This window comes from Cydia fagiglandana, chromosome 16, assembly GCF_963556715.1.
Source record: "Cydia fagiglandana chromosome 16, ilCydFagi1.1, whole genome shotgun sequence".
In the NCBI taxonomy this organism is placed as follows: Eukaryota; Metazoa; Arthropoda; class Insecta; order Lepidoptera; family Tortricidae; genus Cydia; species Cydia fagiglandana.
In genome coordinates this window covers 10,315,565-10,340,388 of record NC_085947.1, presented here as the reverse complement: position 1 = coordinate 10,340,388, position 24,824 = coordinate 10,315,565, and the positions used below count along the sequence as shown (strand labels likewise).

The 24,824-nt window shown below is 37.3% G+C and overlaps 1 protein-coding gene and 1 non-coding gene across 3 annotated transcripts in view; both read left to right on the top strand.

Moving 5' to 3' along the window:
- The window catches only part of LOC134671958 (dynein intermediate chain 2, ciliary), a 38,746-nt gene that overhangs the window by 7,103 nt on the left and 6,819 nt on the right, over nt 1–24,824 (top strand). For both annotated transcript variants that reach the window (XM_063529839.1, XM_063529840.1), the window contains 16 exons: nt 2,915–3,025; nt 3,881–4,085; nt 6,258–6,386; nt 8,549–8,662; nt 9,860–9,993; nt 11,057–11,191; nt 15,554–15,683; nt 16,260–16,427; nt 17,831–17,974; nt 18,505–18,614; nt 19,201–19,378; nt 21,312–21,433; nt 21,763–21,869; nt 22,323–22,422; nt 23,036–23,169; nt 24,040–24,133. In XM_063529839.1, the coding sequence (XP_063385909.1) occupies nt 2,915–3,025; nt 3,881–4,085; nt 6,258–6,386; nt 8,549–8,662; nt 9,860–9,993; nt 11,057–11,191; nt 15,554–15,683; nt 16,260–16,427; nt 17,831–17,974; nt 18,505–18,614; nt 19,201–19,378; nt 21,312–21,433; nt 21,763–21,869; nt 22,323–22,422; nt 23,036–23,169; nt 24,040–24,133 (2,115 nt within the window). The remainder of the gene's footprint in view (nt 1–2,914; nt 3,026–3,880; nt 4,086–6,257; nt 6,387–8,548; nt 8,663–9,859; nt 9,994–11,056; nt 11,192–15,553; nt 15,684–16,259; nt 16,428–17,830; nt 17,975–18,504; nt 18,615–19,200; nt 19,379–21,311; nt 21,434–21,762; nt 21,870–22,322; nt 22,423–23,035; nt 23,170–24,039; nt 24,134–24,824) is intronic.
- Nucleotides 23,904–23,976, top strand: Trnat-ugu (transfer RNA threonine (anticodon UGU)). Its single transcript has one exon. It is a non-coding gene; the product is annotated as a tRNA-Thr (tRNA).

The following is a 24,824-nucleotide window of genomic DNA, read 5'->3' as shown; positions in this document are numbered from 1 at the left end:
ATTTTTGATTAGCAGACAGTAGGTGTGTAGATGTGGCCATTGTCCGCCGCTCCAGCAATATTTATTATACTTTTTTTTTTTTACTTTTTAAAATCACGCATTATTATAGTCAGGGTTCGCGAGCTTTCTTTGTTCCGTGTTTTAATTTTTATACAATAATTAGAAGCTATTCCTTGAAATCTTACTTCTAAATATTTCAGAGCTGCTATATAATTGAAGCCCAGTCAGATTTCAAGTTATTAATTACAGTTTTTATTTTTAAGAAAAATCCGACTTTCCGTGTAACTAACTAGCAATTTTATTATGGAAAAAGTACCTACTTACACTTGGATAGGAGAAACATTTTTCCAATAATCGATGAACGATCGATTACTTTCAATAAAAAATCCTGTCATAAGTTTCCAAGAAAAAAAAAGGATTTGAAATTAGTAATATTCTAAAATTCGAGTCTATTTGCAATGTTGATTTACACTTTATCGACATTAAGTAAATCGTATTTATAACCGGGTCCATCGCGATTTTATTTAGTTTACCTTTATTTACCGATTTTATTTATTTGCTACAATTATTTATTTTCTACTTAAAGATTCAGTTCGCAATACAAATAACGACATTTCATTAACATGCTGTCGTTACTTGCAGCTGAATTATGGTATTAGTATGATACGATTTACATTACGGTTAATGTTGGTAAGTAAGGAAGTTAAACGCTATTAGAAACAAGTTACTTACAAAGTTGCTTAGTACAATGCAGCAAGCGCGTTCGCAACGGGTCGCACCGCAGTCGTTTTTAACCGTACGCCGAAATAATACGTAAAATAATTTTGTAGCTAATAAATAATGTCTTTCGAAACGGATAGTGACAGTGACGTAAGTATTTATAAATGCTTTATACGATAAAAATAGGGACGCTGAATTAACCGATCGTAACGTTTTTACGTATTTAGTTCTGTTCGCGAGAAATTTCTTCTAACCATAGTAGGTACTTATTGCGTGACGTTAACTTTTTAATATTCATTTCATACCACAAAACTACCATAAAATTAAATTTATTGGTTAACAGTAGTTTATTACCGCCATTAATACTACTGCCATAAAAAATAATGGGAGCTATTATAAAACCACTTGTCAAAAAGACAAAATGAAGCTCCTAATTCGAAATGTTAAGTATATTTTGGTTTTTTTGTGTTTACTTAGCGACGTCGCTCCAAAGCTGCGTATGATAAATGAAGTTACGAGTACTTACTTAGATTAGTTGTACCTACTTGTGTTTTGGCAATTTAAAAAAAAACAATTAAAATTTGTTTATTTACGTGACTCGTGCGTTCTCTTATGGATTTTATCATGGAAGACGCCGTTTATCTTGTTAATATCAGACTATGTAACCGCGAATTGGGTGAAATGGGTTTATTTTTTGGTAGTTATATATACATACACATAAATATTTACATACACATTTTATTAAAAATTGCTCGAAGTGTTGTAAGCATTGAATCGTTCCTGTTGATATTGTGTAAGCATCGCCTCCTTTGGCCCTTCTCCGTCCATAGTCCATGAAAGGTTATATAAAAAGTATAAAAACTCTTTCATAAAATAAAATAAAATAACAATATCAAGAAAAGGCTTGTTATGTTATAATAGATGCTGGTCTCGTAAATATTTGACGACTTGGCGATTTAGTAATTTTTACACGTAAGTATTTACACAATGAAATTATCGATAGGTATAAACTTTTAACACATTTACCTAAAACCTTTTTCAGAATATATGTACATTCATATCTTATGTAATTATTAGTAACATGTTTGTGAACTCCACTGTACTTGCCTGTCTTAAACTTAATACAAAGTTTCTGAAATACCACTTCTATGTAAAATGCTGCAATATATCAGTCACACAAGTCTAAAAATGAAGAATTAAGTATACAAGCACGCAAACCTCTTTAATAGTTTGTTTACGCATGCGCTGCTCGAATTAAGTATGTTAGCCATATTTTAATAGTCTATTTACATGATCAGCCCTAATAAAGACCTAGGGGAGCGGGGGGCTTGTTGTAACAATTTTAGGCGTGTATTGTCTAAAATATGTATAATTTTATGATTCTGAGTATGAGGGTTTGTAAAGTATTTATCTAAGCACTAATTCCGATAACAATATAATTTTAAATGTTTACGCATCTTTTACACCAGCCACTTTTTGAAAAACTGGGAGTTTTTACAACTTACCCCGTAATTTTTTTTCAATACCTGGTCAGAATCAGAGCTCGTATGCTCATCCACTCGCTTCGATGTCTGGTAGGGCAATGGGGTGTTTACGTTATTCTTCGAGTTATAAAAGAAAGTCATTCTGCAAAAAAAAATGGTTTAATTCCCCGTCAAAATTGAGCGTTACTACTTACCCCTATTACATTAAACCCCCGGCTCCCCTACAACGAATGCCATGCTAATTCGGTAAGCATTTCAAATTGATATAAACCTGAACAGTCTCGGTTTTGTATCCGACCAAGACTCGCGTGTCCCGACGATTTGTTTACGAAAAAAGATTTCATTATTTTTCCATCATGCTGAGGGCTATGATTAAACGTGCTCTTGACGGAGACGAACAAAATGCTCTTTTAAATAAGACGATTAACGTTTTAAATGTATGTTGTTCATAGTAATGTGTTGGAATAATTGTTTGGTTGTTTAACCCTTTACCACGCTTTCTAAAATGACCATCGTCTCTCAGTCTTAGTGATCCAAGAGACTCGAGCCCTGATAGCTCTTTTTTTAGAGCTCGCCACATCTCTTTAACAGGGCTCGAGTATTTTGGATCACTAGTCTTACTTGAACATATAACACATGTTTGAAGTGTCGTATGTGGGAAATATATATCCCTTAACCTGGTAAAGAGTTAATGGTTGATTTTGTGACAGAAAGAAGCGCAGAAGTCGAAGGGCAACTTAACTGAGGGAGAGGACGCTCTAGATTGGCTGAAGCCGCGGACGCTTATCAAACCGGACGACCAGGAGGACATTCCGGAAGCCGTAAGTTTTGTTTAATTAAATAGCATTTTTAGAAACAAATCACTTAATCTGTCTTCTACCTCTCCTCTTCATCTTAATGTCTCAGATATAATACCTAATTGGGTCGCTTAACCTGAAACTCAGGTAAATCCATCTGTCAAATTATGTGATTTTAGTATTAAGAAAAGGTAGGGTAGATATTTGCTGAGAGGGTCGAATGGATTTACCCGAGTGTGAAGTTAAGCGACACAATTATGGGTTATACTGGTACTTGTATACCTACCTAGATACTTTTTATCAGTTCTTAAAAACGACTCTTCTTCGACGACGATCGATTTTAATGACATTTACAATATAAAAGAGTTACGGACGAAAATTCAATTTAGCTTGCTTTGCTTCGTAGGAATTCTTCCCGTGCATCCATCAGACATTTCATAATGTTTTAAAAATTATAGACCAACCGCTTAATTTAGTCCCCGCCTGCGCGGTACGGGGGCGACGGGGTAGGACGACTAAGGGTGGTGGCACAGAATAAATAACAGTACTATCGTACAGAAAGGAAACTTCCTACAAAACCGAAGTTTGACAGCGGTTCAGGGTCGAATCTTGCTATCCCTTTCTAATATATGGCACTATCCCTTTCGGTTATTTAGGGTTGTCAAAAATCAAGTGATTATCTTATCTGTGGTCGTGCACGCAAAAGGAAGTCAAGTGGTGCCAACCCTAATAATTGCTCGGAGCAATGCTGAGCCGAGCGGAGCCGAGTTTGGCCGATCTCAGGCGTTTCGCACCCCTGGTGGTGGGGAAGGTGCGTACGGCGCAGGCGAGGAATCATTTAAGCGGTCGGTCTACAGTTTAATAATTATGATCTCCTAGGACCTTGAGGAAGATGTCGGTCGGATCCTGACACAGATCAACCCGCAGTGGGTCGCGGATGAGGTCGCGTACCACTACGGAAAGGCCATGTTCACGTATAAACCTAAGCCAACGTTCGGGAAGGCGTACCCGCTGTTCGTCTACCAAGGCACCGCCATTCGTAAGGATTCCGACGAAGCCAAGGCACAAATTGCGGCCGGTTATGGTAAGTTGATAAGATGATAAGTTACGATATTTAGACATAATATTCTAAGTGTTGATTTTTGTGATATAAATGGTTTTTGATATTTGGGTAATAGATTAATTATCGTTTTACTTAAGAAACCAAAGATCTTTTAATAGTTTTAACACACTAAGCGCCACTTGCACCATCCCACTAACCCGGCGTTAACCGGTTAAACCGAGAACCCAGTGTAAAATTGTACTGGTAACCATGGTAACACCAGGTTTAACCGGTTAATCCCGTGTTAATGGAATGGAGCAAGTGGCCCTAAGTAATGTAGGTAGGTTTTTTCTTAGTAGCAACTTGTGCCACCGAATATCTTTTTGTTTTGTAACATGCCACGTGTTTGTAATATAACTTCATTCTAAATAATTTCTCAATAAGTATTAAGTTTTATGTCAAAGAATGAAAGCAGAATGAAATCAACGATGTTAATCAATATTTGGCACCTATTAAAAGATACGGTAAATCTTGAAGACCTACATAATTATGTAAGTATATATTTATTTTTTGCCATTTTTTATATATTGAGACCTTTTTTGGCACTTTTTGTGTTATTTCTACTCAGAATCACGAGCTCTTGCGATCCTAATGAGATAAAAATGTCCCAGAGTTTTTTTCCTATTTATTGTGTTACCATTTCTCCGTATACTTTGTATGGCGGTAACAAAAAGGAAAGTTTGAAAAATGTACCTATGGAAATTTAAGGACACTTTTTTTCTCCTATAGGGATGAAGAGGGCTCTCGATCCTGACTAGAAATAACACAAATGTGGTAACAAAGTCACAATATACACCGTGTTTTTATTGAATTCCGTTAACTTCGGGGTATGGTTAAGTACGTTTAAGGGAACTAATTGGCATAGTTAATTTAAAACAAAAAAAAAATTTTTTTGCTTTTTTTAAAAAAATATTTACGTTTAATAAGTAATTTAATGTAGCATATAGCGTAGTTGTAATACGGGCATTACATTTAACTCAACCAAACAATTGAAATCTTTGACATATCAATGTCATTTCGAATATCGATCGACCGAGATTGTACTTAAGTTTAGTAGCAAATGTATGAACTCATTCTAAACACTAATTAATATGTAAACCGGCCCTAAGGCAACTGTACACGCTTGTAGAGGCCTTATAGGAAAAAAATAAATTATTGAATATCCCCGAAATGGAGTTATCAAATATCAAATATCAACATTTATTCAGCAAATAGGCCACAAGGGCACTTTTACACGTCAACATTGAATTTACATAAAAGCAAAAATAATAACATCAACAATTTTATAAATTAAAACTAACAATTCAATCTAACGTATTACAATTACTAAGAGATGTATATGGTCTCTTAATGTCGAATTACATACAAAATACAGATAAAAAAACACACACAAAAAATCTATAATATTTAGAGGTGTAAATGTCTCTAGGTGTCAGAACTATAAGATTATATAGTTTATCAAGTTATCCTTAGAGATGTATAGGGTCTCCAAGAGTCAATATCCTGTATAATTAATACATTCATTAAAAGAAAAGAAACATACGAGAACAGAATGAGGCGTCTCACTGTAATTAATTAATAAAAGTTACTAAGTATAATAGCTCGTGTTAGCTTAACAGACCAGTCTCCACAAACAGCACCCGTTCACGAGTATGACGCGTATCTCAGCCATCGCCTCCCTCAACCTTCATTCGGGAAAGTGGCGACCCGATCAACAACGCCACCGTAAGCAAAGACTTTTAAGCGAGCATGACATGTTCAAGCTACCGGCCTATATTAATATTAAAATAGTAATAACATGTAGCTGTAAGACACGGCATTTTGTGCTCATATGTTACATAAAAAGACAGTAATATAGCTTCACATAATTACTAGTCTAAGTTGACTTAGAGATGTAAAGGTCTCTAAGTGTCAGAAACATTAAAAATATAGGTAAGTATGTACAATCAAAAATAAAAATCAAATAAATAAATATGTACTTAGAGATGTATAAGGTCTCCAAATTAATTAATGAATATCTCCGAAATGGAGAATATCGGTGTCTTTGAGAAAGTTACTTGATTTAAGCTCAGGAATGCACCCTTGAAATTAACGGAAATCAAAAAAAACACGGTGTATAAAAGTGACAAAAAATAAAAGAAACGCTCTAATCAGGTATGGTGAGTTTCGACGACGCGGGGCCAAAGCGCGTGAAGGTCAAAAAGACGAAGGAGGACGCCGAGGAGGAAGAGGAACCCGAGCCCGAGGCGCCGCCGCCCGCCGCCGAGGAGGCCAAAGTGGAAGGTCATACTACATTTTACAACTATCTATTCTTACTAGCTTTTACCCGCGACTTCGTCTGCGTCTAACTAAAACTATCCCTATGTCCTTCCCCAGGACTCAAACTATCTCTATACCAAATGTCAACTAAATCGGTTCAGCGGCTTAGGCGTTAAGAGGTAACAGACGGACAGACACACTTTCGCTTTTACTATGGATTGTACTTTTATGTGACCATAATCCCACCAAAAACATAAATGTAAAAAAGGAGAGCCAAGTTCAATACAAAAATTATGCTTGGCTGTGGGGCTCGCCGCAAAAAGAATGGAGATCTAAATGAGATCTAATTTCATTATATCAATCATTTTATATATATTGTAATTCTGATAAAACCTGGCCAAGCCAAATCTAACCTACTTTAAGATCTCACATTTTTCTAAATAACAGCAATTGTTGTAGGTATCCAATAAAGCAAAGAAATAGAGTTTAATACTTGTTTATAATGTTATTTTGTTCCTATAAATACATATTTGGATTTTGCATAGAACTTGGCAGTGGCACTCATTTAGATCTCCATTCTTTTTGCGGCGAGCCCCACAGCCAAGCATAATTTTTGTATTGAACTTGGCTCTCCTTTTTTACATTTATGTTTTTGGTGGGATATCAATACTTTTTGTAAAGAAAACTAGGCAGGTATTGAGATTTAATGTTTTTTCTTGTGTTTCCGCTGTATGGTTTTTACTTCTGTTCTTTGTATAATTATGTGGTACCGCGCGCCGCCGACGACACACCGTTGGCCGGTTGTTTAGAGCTTAGTACAAGTTTTTTGCATGGGGACACCACTTATTTTTTGACTAAACTTTATTTTAATATAGCAAATATAATAATACATATATTGGGGTAGTTTCAAATATCTGCTTGTAACGGTTCCAACGCTACAATAAGAAAATATTTTTTTGTATGGGGACCCCCCCTATTTTTTAACTTTTTTTTATTTTTAGATTTTTTCCTACGCTTACACACAATAACCGAGCTGGATTCCAAATTTCATCCTTCTAGGTCATCTGGAAGTAGGTTAGGTTTAGGTACTTATATGTCAGTCCCAATAAAAAATGTTTTTTTTGTATGGGGACCCCCCCTATTTTTAAACTTTATTTTATTTTTAGATTTTTTCCTACGGTTACACACAATAACCGAGCTGGATACCAAATTTTATCCTTCTAGGTCATCTGGAAGTAGGTTAGGTTTAGGTAATTATATGTCAGTCCCAATAAAAAGTGGTTTTTTTGTATGGGGACCCCCCCTATTTTTTAACTTTATTTTATTTTTAGATTTTTTCCTACGGTTACACACAATAACCAAGCTGGATTCCAAATTTCATCCTTCTAGGTCATCTGGAAGTAGGTTAGGTTTAGGTACTATAAGTCATAAGTCAGTCTTAAAATTTACGACTTTTTGACCTTCATACCTTTATAACCGTTTGAGCTAGCTTCATGAAATTTGGGCTTCTAGATATCCTTATGGATATAATTAAACACACGTAGTTTTATGTGTTTACGTCAAAGATGTTTTGAGTTATAGAAGGGTCAAAAGTGGCACCAAGTGGTTCGTGTAATATTACACTCGGCGCTGGCTAGCCAGTTCCTTTGCTTGAACTTGGCTTGACACGCTGCCGCGTGTCTAGATGCTAAAATTGTGAAAGAGGAACGCTAGTGTGCTTAGAGTACCAGCACCATACCCATACCAGGATATTCATACTACATTAGATTTAAAACCAAATTACTTTGTCTTCCCCATACAATGGGACATAAATTGACCTTATCAATTAGATATAGATTGTATTCGTGAACGAAATAAATGCAATTACCTAACCTAATGCGCGAAAACAAAATATACTTAAATACACAAATAAATATAGGTAACATTAATTGCATGTACAAAATACGCAAGTAAGTATAACGGGTTAGCACTGATTGACTAGCACGTTATCTTTTCGCGGATTAGCAAAGCAATATTTTGGTTTTAATCAATATGGGTATCCGCAAAGTAACGCCTGGCGGTCTAGCATAAGTTTGTGTTCTCGCGTGCCATCCAGTCCCGCTTGATGTATGGAGTCGCGCATATCATGCTAGACTGTCTGATTCTATTTACTATTTGCTATTACCTAGTTAAATGTCTAAATATAGAGGAGCAAAAGCCGGAGCCAGAAAAGAAAAAGGCAGCGGGGGACCAACCAGAAGTGGCCGAGGGCGAGCAACTAGAAGGAGAGGCCGGTGATGAGCAGGCCGAACCCGATGAGGGTAAGCATTAGGTTTCATAAATTTTCTTTTTTAAAGGAATTTTCTTGGAAACAATTATCAGGGTTTTCCTGCCTGAAGTAAAACTTTAGCACAGCTTGGTCAAGACAATGACGCCATGCGTGTGGTTGGACAGAATTTTATGATTTCGACAGTAAAATTTTTTGGACTAACAAAAATTTAAGAAATTTACTTAGTCAAGGAAAGTGGAAAACTGTTCAGGGCTAAATATCCTTCCTAAATTTTATGATTTTTTGTCAACATCATAAAAAGTTATCATCGAAGGACAGAAATTTCTCATGTCCAACCACAAATATGGTGTCGTTCCACAGTGGTCAGTTGGCACATGACCACAATTGATAAACTGATCAACGTCACTCACAGTGAACTTAAACTTCCCATAAAGTAAAACTATGCGAACGTTTCAACGGTGACAGATGACCTGGTTTGTTTCTGACTCTAATAAGGAAAGGACACATAAATAACGAGACCCGTATTGAGGGGCAAATAAAAATTTTATTCTTATAACGGATTAAGTATCTACAGAGAACTAAGAAAACCATACCAACCCCCAACTTCGTTCCTATATCTTATGTACCTACAGTCAGCAGCATAAGTTGCTAAGCGGGCGAGGTGTTCAAAATGTTCTTGACGCGACATTATTATTAAGAGAATAAGAGCGTGTCAAGGTAATTTTGAAAACCTCATCCGTTTAGCAATTTCTGCTGCAGACTGTACCCAGGGCCGTCTTAAACTATGCTGGGGCCCTTGGGCACATAAGAATTTGGGGCCCTTTTGGAAGGTAAAGAAATCTAATTAAACTAATATTTTTAAGAATAAGAATAAGAATAAGAGATGTTTATTAGCACAAATAATAATAACTAATAACATAAATATTATATATTACAGGGTTGGGCAGATTAAGTGTCCTAGTTTTAAATAACCATAAAATTAAAACAAAGCTTCAAATCTGAATATTAAACTTGTTTTTATTTTAAGCATATTCTATATTTAAATATTTTCTACTGTGATGATCTTCTATTTATCATGGGTAATCAAATACATATACTGTTACTGTCTGTACTTCGGGGCCCCCTGAGGATGGAAGCCCTGGGCACGGGCCTCGTGTGCCCTTATGGTAAAGATGGTATTGACTGTACCTAAGATGACTCCACATTTTGACCACTCTTGTCAACATAGCCGAGGAAAAGGGTGCGGATGCCGCACCGCCCGCAGGAGACGAAGAGATTGTGATCAGGCCCCGCGTCAAGAAGCTGGCCAACCAGTTTAACTTCTGCGAGCGGGCTGCTCTCACATTCAACAACCCTCGACGTGTGAGTCCTGTTTTTATTTAAATCCATGGAGACTCCCTAGGTACAGTCGCCATCAGATATATCGGAGCGGCCAAGGTGTTCACAATATCTGAACGCGCACTCTAACGCCTTGACAATAGAGGCGTGTTCGGATATTTGTGAACACCTTGGCTGCTCCGATATATCTGATGGCGACTGTACTAGGTACCTCAATATGGCCCGTTGTTGCTTAATATGGCCCGAGAGCTTCAATGAGCTTACATTCGGAAACCTGGCGTCACCGCCAGCAAAATTGCTTACGCAAGGGCGATATAAATCGTACAAGGAATCTTATACCACCATATGAGTTTTCTAATGAGTGAGCGTTTAAGTGGTTTTCGTATGAGGTTATTAAGTTGTTCGTTTTTTTAACATTAGTAAAAGACTACGCGATCTTGACGTGTCTTTTAATTAAAAACGTTTTCACGCTTTTTAAGAATCAGTAACTACCTACCTATTACATACTATATACTAAGAAAGCAAAAGAATGTAAATTATCGTAATATATTATGATTCATAATTGTGTCGTTAACTTCAAACTCGGGTAAATCCATTGGACCCTCTCAGTAAATATCTACCCTATTACGTTTTCTTAATACCAAAATCGCATAATCTGACAGATGGATTTACCCGAGTTTGAAGTTAAGCGACTCAATTGTTACGTATTTGCCGTGACTTATTTTTCAAAAGTGTTATTCAATAAAGAGACACGTCAGGATTGTTTACGAGTACCTTTTTCTAATGCTAAAAAAAACGAACTATAGGATCTTAACCACATGTTCAGTCGCCTTCCTGCATTTTAATTAACGTTTTCTTTTGGTGTACCTATACAGACTGACCAATATTACTAATTTATTTCGTCGGGTGACAAGCAAAAGTTACTAAGTACTATCAAAAAATTAAAGTAACAATGCACTTTATTACACTTGTAACACGGTTTATTGTCCAATAATTTAAATGGTGTTAGTTAGTGACTTTTGCTTGTCACCCGACGATTTATACTATTAAGCTGTTATTTAAAAATAAACGATTATTATAACTTCAGTCAGTGGAAACTCAAACGATACCACCGGCGCGAGCGAACTTCAGCGCCGTGGCCCTCCAGAGCATCATATTCGACTTCTACCAAGAGGACTATGCCAGGAAAATGAAAGAGAAGGAAGAGGAAAAACCTAAGAGAGTAAGTATAATTACGCTAAGCATAATATAAGATGTTAGCAATTAAAATTTATTCTTCGTAGTTAACGCTTAGTTCTTAATTCATACAAACGGAACATAATGTAGATCCATTTCCATTTCTTGCGTTCCATTTGTGTGAAGCAAAGACATATGTAACTTCGTATAAGATGAATAAAATCTAAGAAAAAAACGTGCCTCGGAAATCAAGAAAAAGTCATTCTCGGATAGATGCGCACACACCTTTAGCCTATACTCGGCTAGATGGCATGACGACACCGTTTCATATTTAAAATTTTAACACATATATATAGTCATATGCCTTATGGGAATATAGTTCAGAGCCGGAAACCGCTACCAACTTTTAATATGTTGTTGGGCATGGCATTGGGTCTCCAAAACTGCCGGGAGACGGCGGCGCCGGCCATCTACTTCAGCGGAATGACGTCATCAAAATGACTCCCGTTTCGTTGCGAACATTGCATATTGTACCCAAACTATGCATGGCACATAATTGTGTGGGGTACTGAATGAAAGCCAGTTAAATATGCTATATTTCATTTATACAGTATGTACCAAAATATACAGCCGTTTAAGAGCCATTTGCAAAAGAATCAAAATGATGTAAAAAAATATTCAACTATTTTGGTTTTACAACCAAACCAAAAGTCGGACATTAAAGCAATGTACTACAAAATTAAAGACGACGTCTGACGCCATACGTTGATATCAATCAAGTCAAAATTGGGCCAAATATGTGGAAATGATGCATCAAAATGTAGATATTAGCCCATACAAATGCATAAAAGTTAAAAAAATCCAAATTTGTCATTTTCAGGATAATCCGCATAATCTTCTAGTATGTTATTAGCAATATGACCTGGATTCTAAAACTGCCGGGAGACCATGTCTGTTGTTCCTCAATTACAAATAATGACGTCATACAAATAATCACTGCCGAATTTCGTAAAATGTAAATTATAGCTATACCACGAGTCTCACATACACGTGAGTTACATGTAATGAAAGGTTATTAAATTTAGTATGATTCACCTAAACATTGTTTGTAAAAAAAATGTACGGTTTAAGAGCTAGAAACAAAGAAATACCACTTTTTATGGAAAAAGTAGATGTATATCAATTTTATAGCTAAACTAAAATTGTCAATAAAACGTTGCATATAACATTTAAAAAACCAGTTATTCAACTATACATCACAGTTTAAATTTTACATTTCCGATAAAAACTGTGGAAGTTGTGGAAAAAAAACTAAAGCGCCCCAACAATTCTACCTTAATGCGCTCATATTATGCAAAGAATAGTTCTAATTATCGAGTATTAAATGAATGAACATTACATAAAATACATGAAAACGACATTTTCGAATGGAACCATAATTAAAAAAATAATAATTTACTTGATAAGTAAGCAAAATACTGTTTATTTAAGTACCTAATCTCCTCCTTTCAAAGTCGGTTAAAATGTAGCTTTTGTGACCTGGGCTACAAAGACAAATAAATTGACACCTCATTTATCAAAATCAGTTCAGTTGTTTCATGTAAAAAATACATAATTACATACGTAGACAGCAGTTCCTGCTGTAGTCGCGGTAAATATTAATATGAAATAGACTCTTATTGTCATGGCCTAACGCTACATTATTAGAGAAATGTAAAGTTACATGCCAGTAAGTAGGTACATGCCTAATACAAAATGCCTTATCGAGGTAAATGCCATAACAGTTCACTTAATGCGATACATAATTATATATTTAAGCCTCGATTATCCTTATACATACGTACATCACTGGCTCAGTGACCCAAAGCAAAGAGGATCTTGGCCTCTGACACAAAAGAGCGTCACTCTGCCCTATTCTGCGCCACTTCGCGCCAGTATTCTTATAAAAGTGGAATCTTGAATGGTGCAAGGGTTTCAAGGCTGAGCTGAGAAGGCTGGCTGAATTTTCCCTCTGATCCTTTGAAATACAGGTCACCCCTCTGGTCATTCGAAGCCTCCATAAGGCATCTTGCTAACTTATCGAGGCGACGCCCGCTAGGCCTGCTAACATCTACGGCCTGAGGGTTTCATCGTTAGATGCCAAGCCACGCCAGGCCATAATAGTAAAGGTCTAATTATTGAATTTTAATTTTTTGTCCGACTACGGCAGAATTTGTTATCTATGTGTGCATGTGTAGGTACCGTTTGCATGAAACTACTGAAATGATTTTGATAAATGAGGTGTCAATTTATTTGTCTTTGTAGCCCAGGTCACAAAAGCTACATTTTAACCGACTTTGAAAGGAGGAGATTAGGTACTTAAAGAAACAGTATTTTGCTTACTTATCAAGTAAATTATTATTTTTTTAATTATGGTTCCATTCGAAAATGTCGTTTTCATGTATTTTTTGTAATGTTCCTTCATTTAATACTCGATAATTAGAACTGTTCTTTGCATAATATGAGCGCATTAAGGTAGAATTGTTGGGGCGGTTTAGTTTTTTTTCCACAACTTCCACAGTTTTAATCGGAAATGTAAAATTTAAACTGTGATGTATAGTTGAATAACTGGTTTTTTAAATGTTATATGCAACGTTTTATTGACAATTTTAGTTTAGCTATAAAATTGATATACATCTACTTTTTCCATAAAAAGTGGTATTTCTTTGTTTCTAGCTCTTAAACCGTACATTTTTTTTTACAAACAATGTTTAGGTGAATCATACTAAATTTAATAACCTTTCATTACATGTAACTCACGTGTATGTGAGACTCGTGGTATAGCTATAATTTACATTTTACGAAATTCGGCAGTGATTATTTGTATGACGTCATATTTTGTAACTGAGGAACAACAGACATGGTCTCCCGGCAGTTTTATAATCCAAGTCATATTGCTAATAACATACTAGAAGCTTATGCGGATTATCCTGAAAATGACCAATTTGGATTTTTTTACTTTTATGCATTTGTATGGGCAAATATCTACATTTTGATGCATAATTTCCACATATTTGGTCCAATTTTGATTTTATTGATATCAGTGTATGGCTTGAGACGTCATCTTTAATGTTGTAGTACATTGCTTTATCGTCCGACTTTTGGTTTGGTTGTAAAACCCAAATAATCGAATATCTTTTTACGTAATTTTTATTATTTTGTAAATTTCTCTTACACTGTTGCATATTTTGATACACTTTGTATAAACAAAATATAGTTTATTTAATTGGCTTTCATTTAATACCCCACACGTGTATGTGCTATACATAGTTTTGGTGCAGTATGCAATATTCGCAACGAAGCGGGAGTCATTTTGATGACGTCATTCCGCTGAAGTAGATGGCCGGCGCCGCCGTCTCCCGGCAGTTTTGGAGACCCAATGCCATGCCCAACAACATACTAAAAGTTGGTAGCGGTTTCCGGCTCTGAACTATCTCTGCGATCGTTTCCCATAAGGCATGGCACTAATATATAGATATCAGTGAATGAACATGGGTCAAAATTATATAAAAATAATAAAATCATTTATCCATATACATAATTTTTTTTAAATAATTTTCGTGTTTATTTTGAGTTATAGTCGTGTGTCGATAGATGGCAGTAAATTACAGTGACTACAACATTTACTATGACAGGACCCCTCTATACTATCTATTCTTTTTGGTGTGAAGTGAATATATTTAATTTTATATATTAATAATATATTAATTAAATAAAAAAACTATTGTCTCCGATCGATTTCATAGTACCTAGCTGTTAAGTAGGTACCTGTTAGCAAAACTATTAGCTTAACAAACCCGCATACAAACTTGTATACGTACAGGGGTGCTAAGCTAAAGCTACAGTCAAATGTTTACGTCGCTTTTGATGCATTTAATTATTTGATGGAATGTCGATGACAAAGCACCATTAAATAAATGACAAGACCTTATAAGCAATTCGAGGCATTCTACCAGTGTCGCTTACAAATATTATTCTTTAAGACCCACACTATTCTTATGTGTACTACTTCTGAAATTAAAGGAAAAAACGGAATGCAGCTTTTTAACCTCCTCAGTGACATCGCTAGATACGCGTGTACTTTCATATACAAAAATGCCTTTATTAGATATAGTTTGCTGCTTTCACTGTATAGTTTTGTGCCTGTGACAACGTTCAGCCGAGTCCAATTTTTCTTTTCAATGTTGAATAATATCAGTAAAATTAACTGTCAGACGCAAAAAACTAATCTAAAAAATATAATACCTAAATAGATAAGAGAAGTCAAATACGTACTTACATAAAAAACCTTAGTCGAGTACAAACTCAAGCTCGTTAATAAAAGTATTTTAAATGGGAGACAAAGTTAATTCAATAATTGTACGTCCAGTTGCGAAAGAAAGCGGCCAAGCATGCAAAGTCCGCGCAACAGATTCACGACGAACAACTCGCGCAGCGCGTTCGCGAGGCTTGGGCCGTGCTAGAGCGGCTGGTCAACCAGAACATCTATGACGATATTGGTAAGGCGACTGCAGCTTATTTCCTACACATTTTTAAGCATCCGTACCCGTACCCGTTTTTCTCCCAAGTAGATTGGTCTTTCAACTTTACTACCTATTTCAACGGAGGAGGAGAAGAAAGAAAGATTACCAAAGCATAATTTTAACCAACATTGACGATCTTTTTCTACAAATCGCACATAAGAAACGTTAATAAATATGTATTTCGCATTCTAATATCTCTAACTACTTATCCTTATTCTTATTCGACATCTAACATCCGTTGCGCTCCGTCAGCGTCATACATCTTAGAGACAGATGTATGACGCTGATCTGTGGATGTCTTGAATCTGTGCTGCCCTCAGCGGGTCAGCGGTGTGTAGTTTACAAATTACACGTAATATAATATCATTTGATATTTACCAGTCACTTTTCGGTGAAGGAAAACATCGTGAGAAAACCGGACTAATCCCTATAAGGCCTAGTTTCACCTCTGGGTTGGAAGGTTAATTCTTGGGATTAGTATGTCAAGCGGACCTCATGGGAATGAGCCGTGGCAAAATGCCGGTATAAGAAGATGTCATGATGTGTCCTCAGCTCAAGACTACCGCTATTGGGACGACCCGTCGGACGAGTTCCGTGAAGGCATGGGCTCTCTGCTGCCGCTTTGGAAGTTCCAGTACGAACCTATGCGGAGCCACGCAGTCTGCGAGGTCGCCTGGAACCCGCACTATCAAGATTTGTTCGCTGTCGCATATGGATCGTGTAAGTCTCATTATGTGAAGCTTCTCTGGACTGGGCAAGTTATAAGAAAATATTAGCTAGCGCATGTTCGTAATTTCATGGGAAGTAGGTAAGTTTTGCAATGATAGCCGCTACATGTACAAGACCACTTAAGTTGTATTGGAAAATGGAGTTGTATTGGAAATGCAGGGACTCGGAACCAGGCAATCAGTTATACGTAGGTGCAGTCACCACAAGGGATTGTTATGCCATTTAGGGTTCTTGCTAAATTGGAAATTCTATAGCTTAAGTATTGAACTAACCAATTTAGCTAGGGGTGTCATTCTGAATCCCTAACAACGTTTGTCCTAAAGTCACTTGCCCTAACTGGTTTGTCCTAATGGGCACATGCTCTAACTATCAATTGTCATAACGATTATTTTCCATAATGTAATGGTTAGCCTAAGACTCATTTGTCCTAAGCATTTGTACCATAACTATCAAGATCCCTAAAGTTTTTTACCATATTCTTCGAAATCCCTAACAATGTTTGGCATAAAATAACATGCTCTAACTGTTTTGACCTAATGGCTATTGCCCTAATGATCAATTGTCATAACAGTTACTTTTCCTATTGATCAATTATCATAACAATTAGTTTCCATATGAATGGTAACGAACTGTTGCCACAGAAGTGGGTTAGGTTAGGTTAGAACTGTGACCCTCGCAAAAACGAACTGCTGCCACAAAAGTGGGTTAGGTTAGGTTAGAACTGCGATCCTTGCAAAAACGAACTGTTACCACAAAAGTGGGTTAGGTTAGGTTAAAACTGTGATCCTCACAAAAACGAACTGCTGCCACAAAAGTGGGTTAGGTTAGGTTAGAACTGCGACCTTTGTAAAAACGAAACGAAATAGGGAAATCAAAATTAGGGCATACGAGTGTTAGGTCAAGTAATGATAGGCTAAGTAAAATTAGGTAACATGATGGTTAGGATATATAACTTTTAGGCCTGACAATAATTAGGCGAAAAAAGAATTATACTACATAACATTAGGATAAATACTCAATATGGAAGGTGCCATTAGGCAAAAGCATATTAGGATAAAAAAAAATCGGCCATTCGATAATAGGGAAACCAAAATTAGGGTATACGAGTGTTAGGACAACTGATCATTATAACAAACAGTATTAGGGAATGCAAAGATAGGAGAAAAGACTTTAGGGATTCAGATATAGATCCTTTAGCTAGGACCCTAAATGGCGCAACAATCACGGAGCGTGATGGTATATTGGATGGACCTATAAATTGCTCATTGAAATATCAGCCTGAGCATGATCCGCAGGGTATCCGAATTATTTTCTGATTAAAGTTACACAACGAGTAGCATTACGAATGGGTACCTACTTAATCTTCTTCTATTACTCGCGTTTTGTTCTTCCAGTGGATTTTACCAACCAGCAAAAGGAGGGATGCCTGTGCCTGTACAGCATCAAGAACCCGGCATACCCCGAGTACGCTGTGGTCACGGAGTCCCCGCTCATATGCCTCGACGTCTACCATGAGACTCCTTACCTTATTTGCGTTGGTAAGAATAAATACGAAACAAAATTTAGAACTTAACCTTTTTGACGCCATGTCAAACACAAAAACTGTCACGCGGACGCCACGTCACCGAAGTTTCAAAACTGAAATTGAACTTTAAGCAAGCATGCATGCATGTTCTGTGGTTTGTGACCGATTAATCAGTCTTTAGCGTTGAACCTGCGGTGCGGATATATCGGTCATTTGCGTCTAAAAAGTTAAATATATATAACTAATTTCCCTAACGTCCCAAGCCCCCTCCAGACTATGCGCGTGAATCGCGGGCGAAGCCGCGAACGCGAGTGTGGAGTCGATTTCGCTGTCCGCGAAAATCGACGCCACACTCGCGTTCGTGGCTTCGCGCCGCGATTCGCGCACGATCGAGTGTGGAGGAGGCTTCACAGCAGTAATATTTATTTTTTAGATAAATACAATACTTAATACCTATGTTTCCTTTATGCAGATCGTAATGTGAGGGGCACACTGAACAATTTCTTAGATTTGGTAGAATGTTACAGTTTTCTTGTATGACAGGCCGCTACGACGGTAACGTGTGCGTTTACAACGCTCAGTTGACGTTGGAGTCTACTTACCAGTACAAATCGGATTCCGTCAAAGATAAACACACCAGTATTGTATGGGAGGTAAATTGGACAAACTTTTTTATATTTGATTAACCTTTCATATGCCTTATCCCCGTATAGGACCGTCCCAGACAAATTCGGATTGTAATTTATAAGTAATTTCAAAGCTACAGGCATAGAAAGGGTTAAAACGAGGACTAATTTTATTTACTTGCTCACCTTCTCGTTCCATTAAGTATTAATCCCTCATCATCAAGTTTAATAATGACATGGACATAAAGTTAGGCCGTAAAAAGTCTGCAGCGATTTTGATAGCCCACGCAGTGCAAGTGTCAAACTTCTATGAAATTATGACGTATAAATAACACTTACACTGCGTGGGCTATCAAATCCGCTGCCGACTTTTATTTGTGCGACTATACCAAATAAGTCCATCCTTGAAAGGTGTCTTTCTTTAGCCACTGAAGGGTTCTATCTAGGTTTACCATGGTACCACTACCACCTAGCCATTTCAAACTTGTATACACCTGTTATCTGAACTTACGCATGAATTATAGACCTTTTTGCGTTATAATTCAATTAAAAATATGACGTCCCGGACATGCATTGCGTTCTAAAAGTCCGACAATGATTTCATATCATTAAGATCCGCTGGGGTCCCCGCCTGCTCGACGGCGAGGCCTCCTTCTTCTCTATATCCGGCGACGGTCGCGTGGTGCAATGGGCGGTGATGCCGGGCGAGCTGCAGGCCACGACCATCATCACGCTGCAGTCGCCTGTAGCTCCGATCCCTGGACCAGACGGGACCATGCTCACCGTTAACAGTAACTACATTATTTTATTCTGTAATCCGTTCCGGCGAGCGTGCATATTCAGTATTCCTAATCAGTTTCACTAGTGAACGGAAGTCAAAGGAATGTTTAATAGGCATTGTAATTACAATTACCAGACCTCGTAAATTTTATAGCATTTTTGGTGCAGCGGTTAACGGAATTGGTATAGATAATACTAGGCCAAGCAATAAGAAGTTATAGAGGGAAATGCTAGGAACACAATTTTTGACTACGTAACTTTGTTTGGACTAGTTAGAAGGTGAACATATCAAAAGTCCCCGGCCGTAGCCCCGGTGCTGGGGGGTAGAGGGGGGAAAGAAGGTCTCATTTTTCGGTTTTTCACTTATATCTTGGAAATTTTGCGTCTTAGCGACATGACTACTAAGACAAACCAAAAGCTGATAAAATTTGTTACAAGTTTTATTCAGTCAAGTTTTTCGATATCTTGAATAGTTTTTGAGATATCCGCTCTTGAAAGTTTATTTAGGGCTTTCAATTTTATCTTGATATCTACATTAGTGACGCTGCTAGACCGTGTTTGGTATCATTTTCGTATAAATCGGGGGTGCTGAATTCAGTTTTGGTATCACATTGACACCATTCCTAAGAAAAAACATATAAACTTTAAACAAATACCTTTTTTTTTAAATTCCTCTTCACGCTTAAACCGCTCAACCGATTTAATTGAAATTTGGTATACAGATATTTCGAGTCCCAAGACAGGACATAAGATACTTTTTATCTCAATAATCATCCTTTAAAGTTGTGAAATGGAGTATGGGGGGAATTCAACTTCGTCGACGAAACTGAATTCATGAGGTTAATACTGCTCAAGGAAAGGTTTGAAGTCATGTTTGGTATCACTTTCATCTAAATCACAGATGTATTCCGTTCTAAATTTCATCTAAACCGGTTCAGCGGTTATTGACTCCCCATACAAACTTCCACCCCACTTTTCACACCCTCAAAAGATGCTTTTGGTTATAAAAACTATCCTATGTCGTGTGTCGAGATTTAAACTATTTCTATACCAAATTTCAACGAAATTGGTTCAGCGGTTTAAGCGTGAAGAGGGATTTAAAAAAATATTTATTTTTAAATTTTGGTTTTACTTCGGAATGGTGTCAATGTGATACCATAAATGAATTCAGCACTCCCGATTTATACGAAAATGATACCAAACATGGCCTAACAGCTTCACTGACGTAGATATCAAGATAAAATTAAAATCCCTAAATAAACTTTCAAGAGCGGGTATCTCAAAAACTATTCATGATATCGAAAAACTTGACAGGATAAAACTTGTAACTAATTTTATCAGCTTTCGGTTTGTCTTAGTAGTCATGTCGCTAAGACGCAAAGTTTCCAAGATATCAATGAAAAACCGAAAAATTCGACCTTCTTATCCCCCTCTACCCCCCAGCAGCGGGGCTACAGCCGGGGACTTTTGATATGTTCACCTCCTAACTAGTCCAAACAAAGTTACGGAGTCAAAAATTGTGTTCCTAGCATTTCCCTCTACAACGTTTTTTGAGCATTCATTTCTTGACCTATACCAACTGAATTAAAATTAATATTTTATTAACGTAATTACCGCTAATAAAATTAATCATTAGGGTTGAAATTGTCTATAACAATTCCGTTAACACCACTCCGTTGCACCGAAAATGCTACAAAATGTACGATGTCTGGCAATTACACTTAAAATTTGATGAAATAATTCCGCTTGAATGATTCCTGCATATTACTTTAGATCCGTCACTCCACTTTGCTTGTAGATATTTGATCTCATGCAAACGTTCAATTCAGCGAGCATACTTATCGGGGATCTTCTTTTGTCCAGGGCGTTAAGGAGAAAATAATATTGGAAGATACCTAGTTTAATTTAGATCCTTAAACTATGCACTTCTAAATTTTATTAAAGGTTGCGGCAGCTGTATCTGCTTCCACCCCGAGAAGCAGGAGATCTTTATGGTGGGAACGGAAGATGGCATGATCCATACTTGTTCCTTGAAGTACAATCGTAACTACGTGCGCTCTGTCCAGGTATTTTTTTGCATTAGACTATAAAAAACCTGTAAGAAGCTCTTAATAGGTTCATTGTTTCTTAATCCCTATACACGTTGGCCAAAAAAAGAACTGCATTCCCGTTACCAGGGAGGTTTTGGGATTATACTGAGCAACCTTTACTATGAGACCAACCCCAAAATCGCGAAAAAAAAATTACCTACCTATCCATAAAAAATGGACCAGCCAAAATGTGTATGAAACAGCCAAATTTATTTTTCGCGATTTCGGGGTTGATCAGTAAATATAGGTAATAATAATATAGCCAAAGTAGAAGCTGAACGAACCCACTAGTATTTTTCTTCCAGGCCCATCACATGCCGGTGTACAGAATCAACTACAACTACTATAATAACAGTATTTACGCGTCTTGTTCCGGCGATTGGAGGGTTAAGATATGGGAAGATGGAAGAGAGTGAGTATTTAATGGAAGAGGTCACATTAACACGTTCCCGCGTGTAGCATTTTAGGGTAGATATGATACGTGCATGCACCACTAATGATGCACGACCCCATATAAACTTAAAGTATTGCCAAAATTTACACGTGTGAGCTAGGTCTTTTTTATTTGCATGCACATACTGGCTATGAACCTTTGATAAAAACCACGTTGCACGTGAGGACTCAATTTCTGGTTCCTAGGTACACAGGGAACGTGTTAATCCAATACATAGGAAGAATAGGTTCATTAGGTTGCTTCAGATGCCCGAAAGGCAAACTGTCCAGAAATATGATCCCCGCGTAGCGAGGCTCCGTCGACTCAGGGAACGAGCCAAATATTTTCACGTTTCATACGTCTAGGAATTTCACGATATGCCTGATTTTACGATCGGCCGCCGAGGTAATTATAAGCGGTTGTTTATTACAGTGAGCCTCTGTTCATGTTCGAGCTGGGCGCCGCGGTGGGCGACGTGAAGTGGGCGCCCTACTCCAGCACCGTGTTCGCGGCCTGCACTGCCGAGGGAAAGGTAAGATCCTTTATATTATATCCTCCTAAGGCCCAAGGGCTTACCTATAGTACTTATTCAGTTCAATGAAATTTAAATCGTATTCCATTGGAGAGTTGCTTTTGCTTTATTTCGTTCAGTTATTGAACAACGCAAAATCAACTCTAATTCCTACACTGCAGGTTCAAATTTAAGTGGCACATTTTGCATTTATCATTTGTATGGCTGGGCCTTATATCATTCTTTATTGCAACCATGGTATTCATACAGTTCTTAAAAATAGAGTAATAGACTATGTCATGGACAAAACATGGACTATATGTCATGGATGGATGGCAAAAGCATAGCAAATCGCTGATAGGTATACGCTGATACGGAATCACACGAGACAGCTCTACCGTTCACTCTGAGTTCGACGTGTTGCCTCTCTGTCGCAGTTGTAAATTCGTACGTAAGTGTGACAGGGAGGCAACACGTCGAACGTGGTTGGCGGTAGGCCCACTGATGCGAATCCGCAGGGACATCACACTCATACCTACTTAGGTAGAGTCGTGTGGCTTTGACGTAACTAATGTGAACAGGTGACATTATAATAAACGTCGTATAATGACGTAATTGGCAATTATAATTTCAGGTGTACGTGTTCGACTTGAACGTAAACAAATACCGACCGATTTGCGTTCAAGCCGTGGTCTCCAAGAAGACGAAAAAATTGACACGACTGGACTTCAACCCGCGGCTCCCTGTCATTGTCTGCGGTGACACTAAGTATGATATTGATTGATGTCTACAGGGCTATAACCGCGAAAATCGAAGTTCGCAATTTGCGGGCATTTTTCTCTGTCACTCTAATTACGCCTTCATTGGAGTAAAAGAGAAAGATCCCCGCAATTTGCGAATTTCGGTTTTCGCGGTAGCCGCTCAGATTATAGGCCCCGTACATGAACTATAGGCAGCATAGGAACCGTCTGATTTTTGGCGCGAGGCCTAAATGCGTCGTTTATGCTTCCGATGTAGCCCACAAGATGGCAGGACCTACTATGCACAAGGAAACGTACCGACGTGAGCCATAGATGGTAGCACTTACTTTGGTAATGTAAATGTGCACATATGTTTCCGATTTAGGCCACAAGATGGCAGACACTCCAACGCGCACGGTCCCTAATATACAGTTAGCAACAGAAATAGCTATGCGAATGAGGTGATCAAAATGATCTACGAGGTAAGTAGGTTACACGCACGGCTCTACTTTAAAGACAAAGTTGTGTTAAGATCATTTTGAATACCTACCTCGCTCGCTTAGTTACATTTTCGCTGATTGTATAGTTTACAAGTAAATTATCTTGACACCATTTTTTACGATATTTAGTTTGATAAATTATAATAATTCTACATCGTTTTATATCTAACCAAATGGGAAGCCCATTTCGACGCAACGACGTCACGTTGTTAGTAAAATGGATGCGTAGTTTCTAAGTCAATATTTCGCCCGCTCTCGCATCGCCTCCATAGCTCAGGGGTTAGAGCACTGGTCTTGTAAACCAGGGGTCGAGAGTTCAAATCTCTCTGGGGGCAGGAAGTTAATATTTCTTTTGTTTTTTTTTCTTTGTTTTATTGTTAAAAATATTATGTTTTTAGGGGAACCTGTCACGTAGTAAAACTGTCACCGAATTTGCGAGTCATGTGCAAGCCGCCTAAGAAAGCAGTTGGTGTTGATCAACGAACGCTTCAGGTAAGAACATTTTTCATTAATTATTATTGTTTAAACAAAATTATATTGACAAGTTTTAATAAAATTCTATATCGTAATGTACCTAATACATAATCCCGTAAGTACATTTTTTTATCATGACATTCATGACTAATGGACACAGCTATTTCTTGTTTCAATGATAAACTTTTGTCGTGAGATATTATCTCTCCAATTAAGTATCAATATTCTTTGTAATGGTTACTTTATGCATTTTTTTTTCTTTATTACTCTTTTTTCTTGATTTTCATTGATTAGTACTAAGTGCGACTCACTGCCGTGCCGGCCTGTTTACTACCAATACCAATAGAACATTTGCTAGTAGTAGTAAATAAACGGGCCATTAAATACTTAAGGTGAAGGGGTGGGCAAAACCGGAAAAAAGAGGTGTCTTTGTCGAAATAGTTTGGTCGTATTATGGCATATGGTGGTCTGGAAAGTGATTATTCCTGTCGAAAATACACTCTAGTATTGGATAATGTAATCGTTATGTGTCTGTCTGTTATAATGAAGGCTAGAAAGTACATTTAAAAACTAGTTTTAAGAAATACTTATATGCATTTTATTCCATCCGGACAGAATTTTACGACAGCAATTTTTTTAACTTACTTGTAAGACCTTTGTCTATTTTCTAATAGTGCAGTTTTCTTCAAAATAGTTGTATTATAGGTTG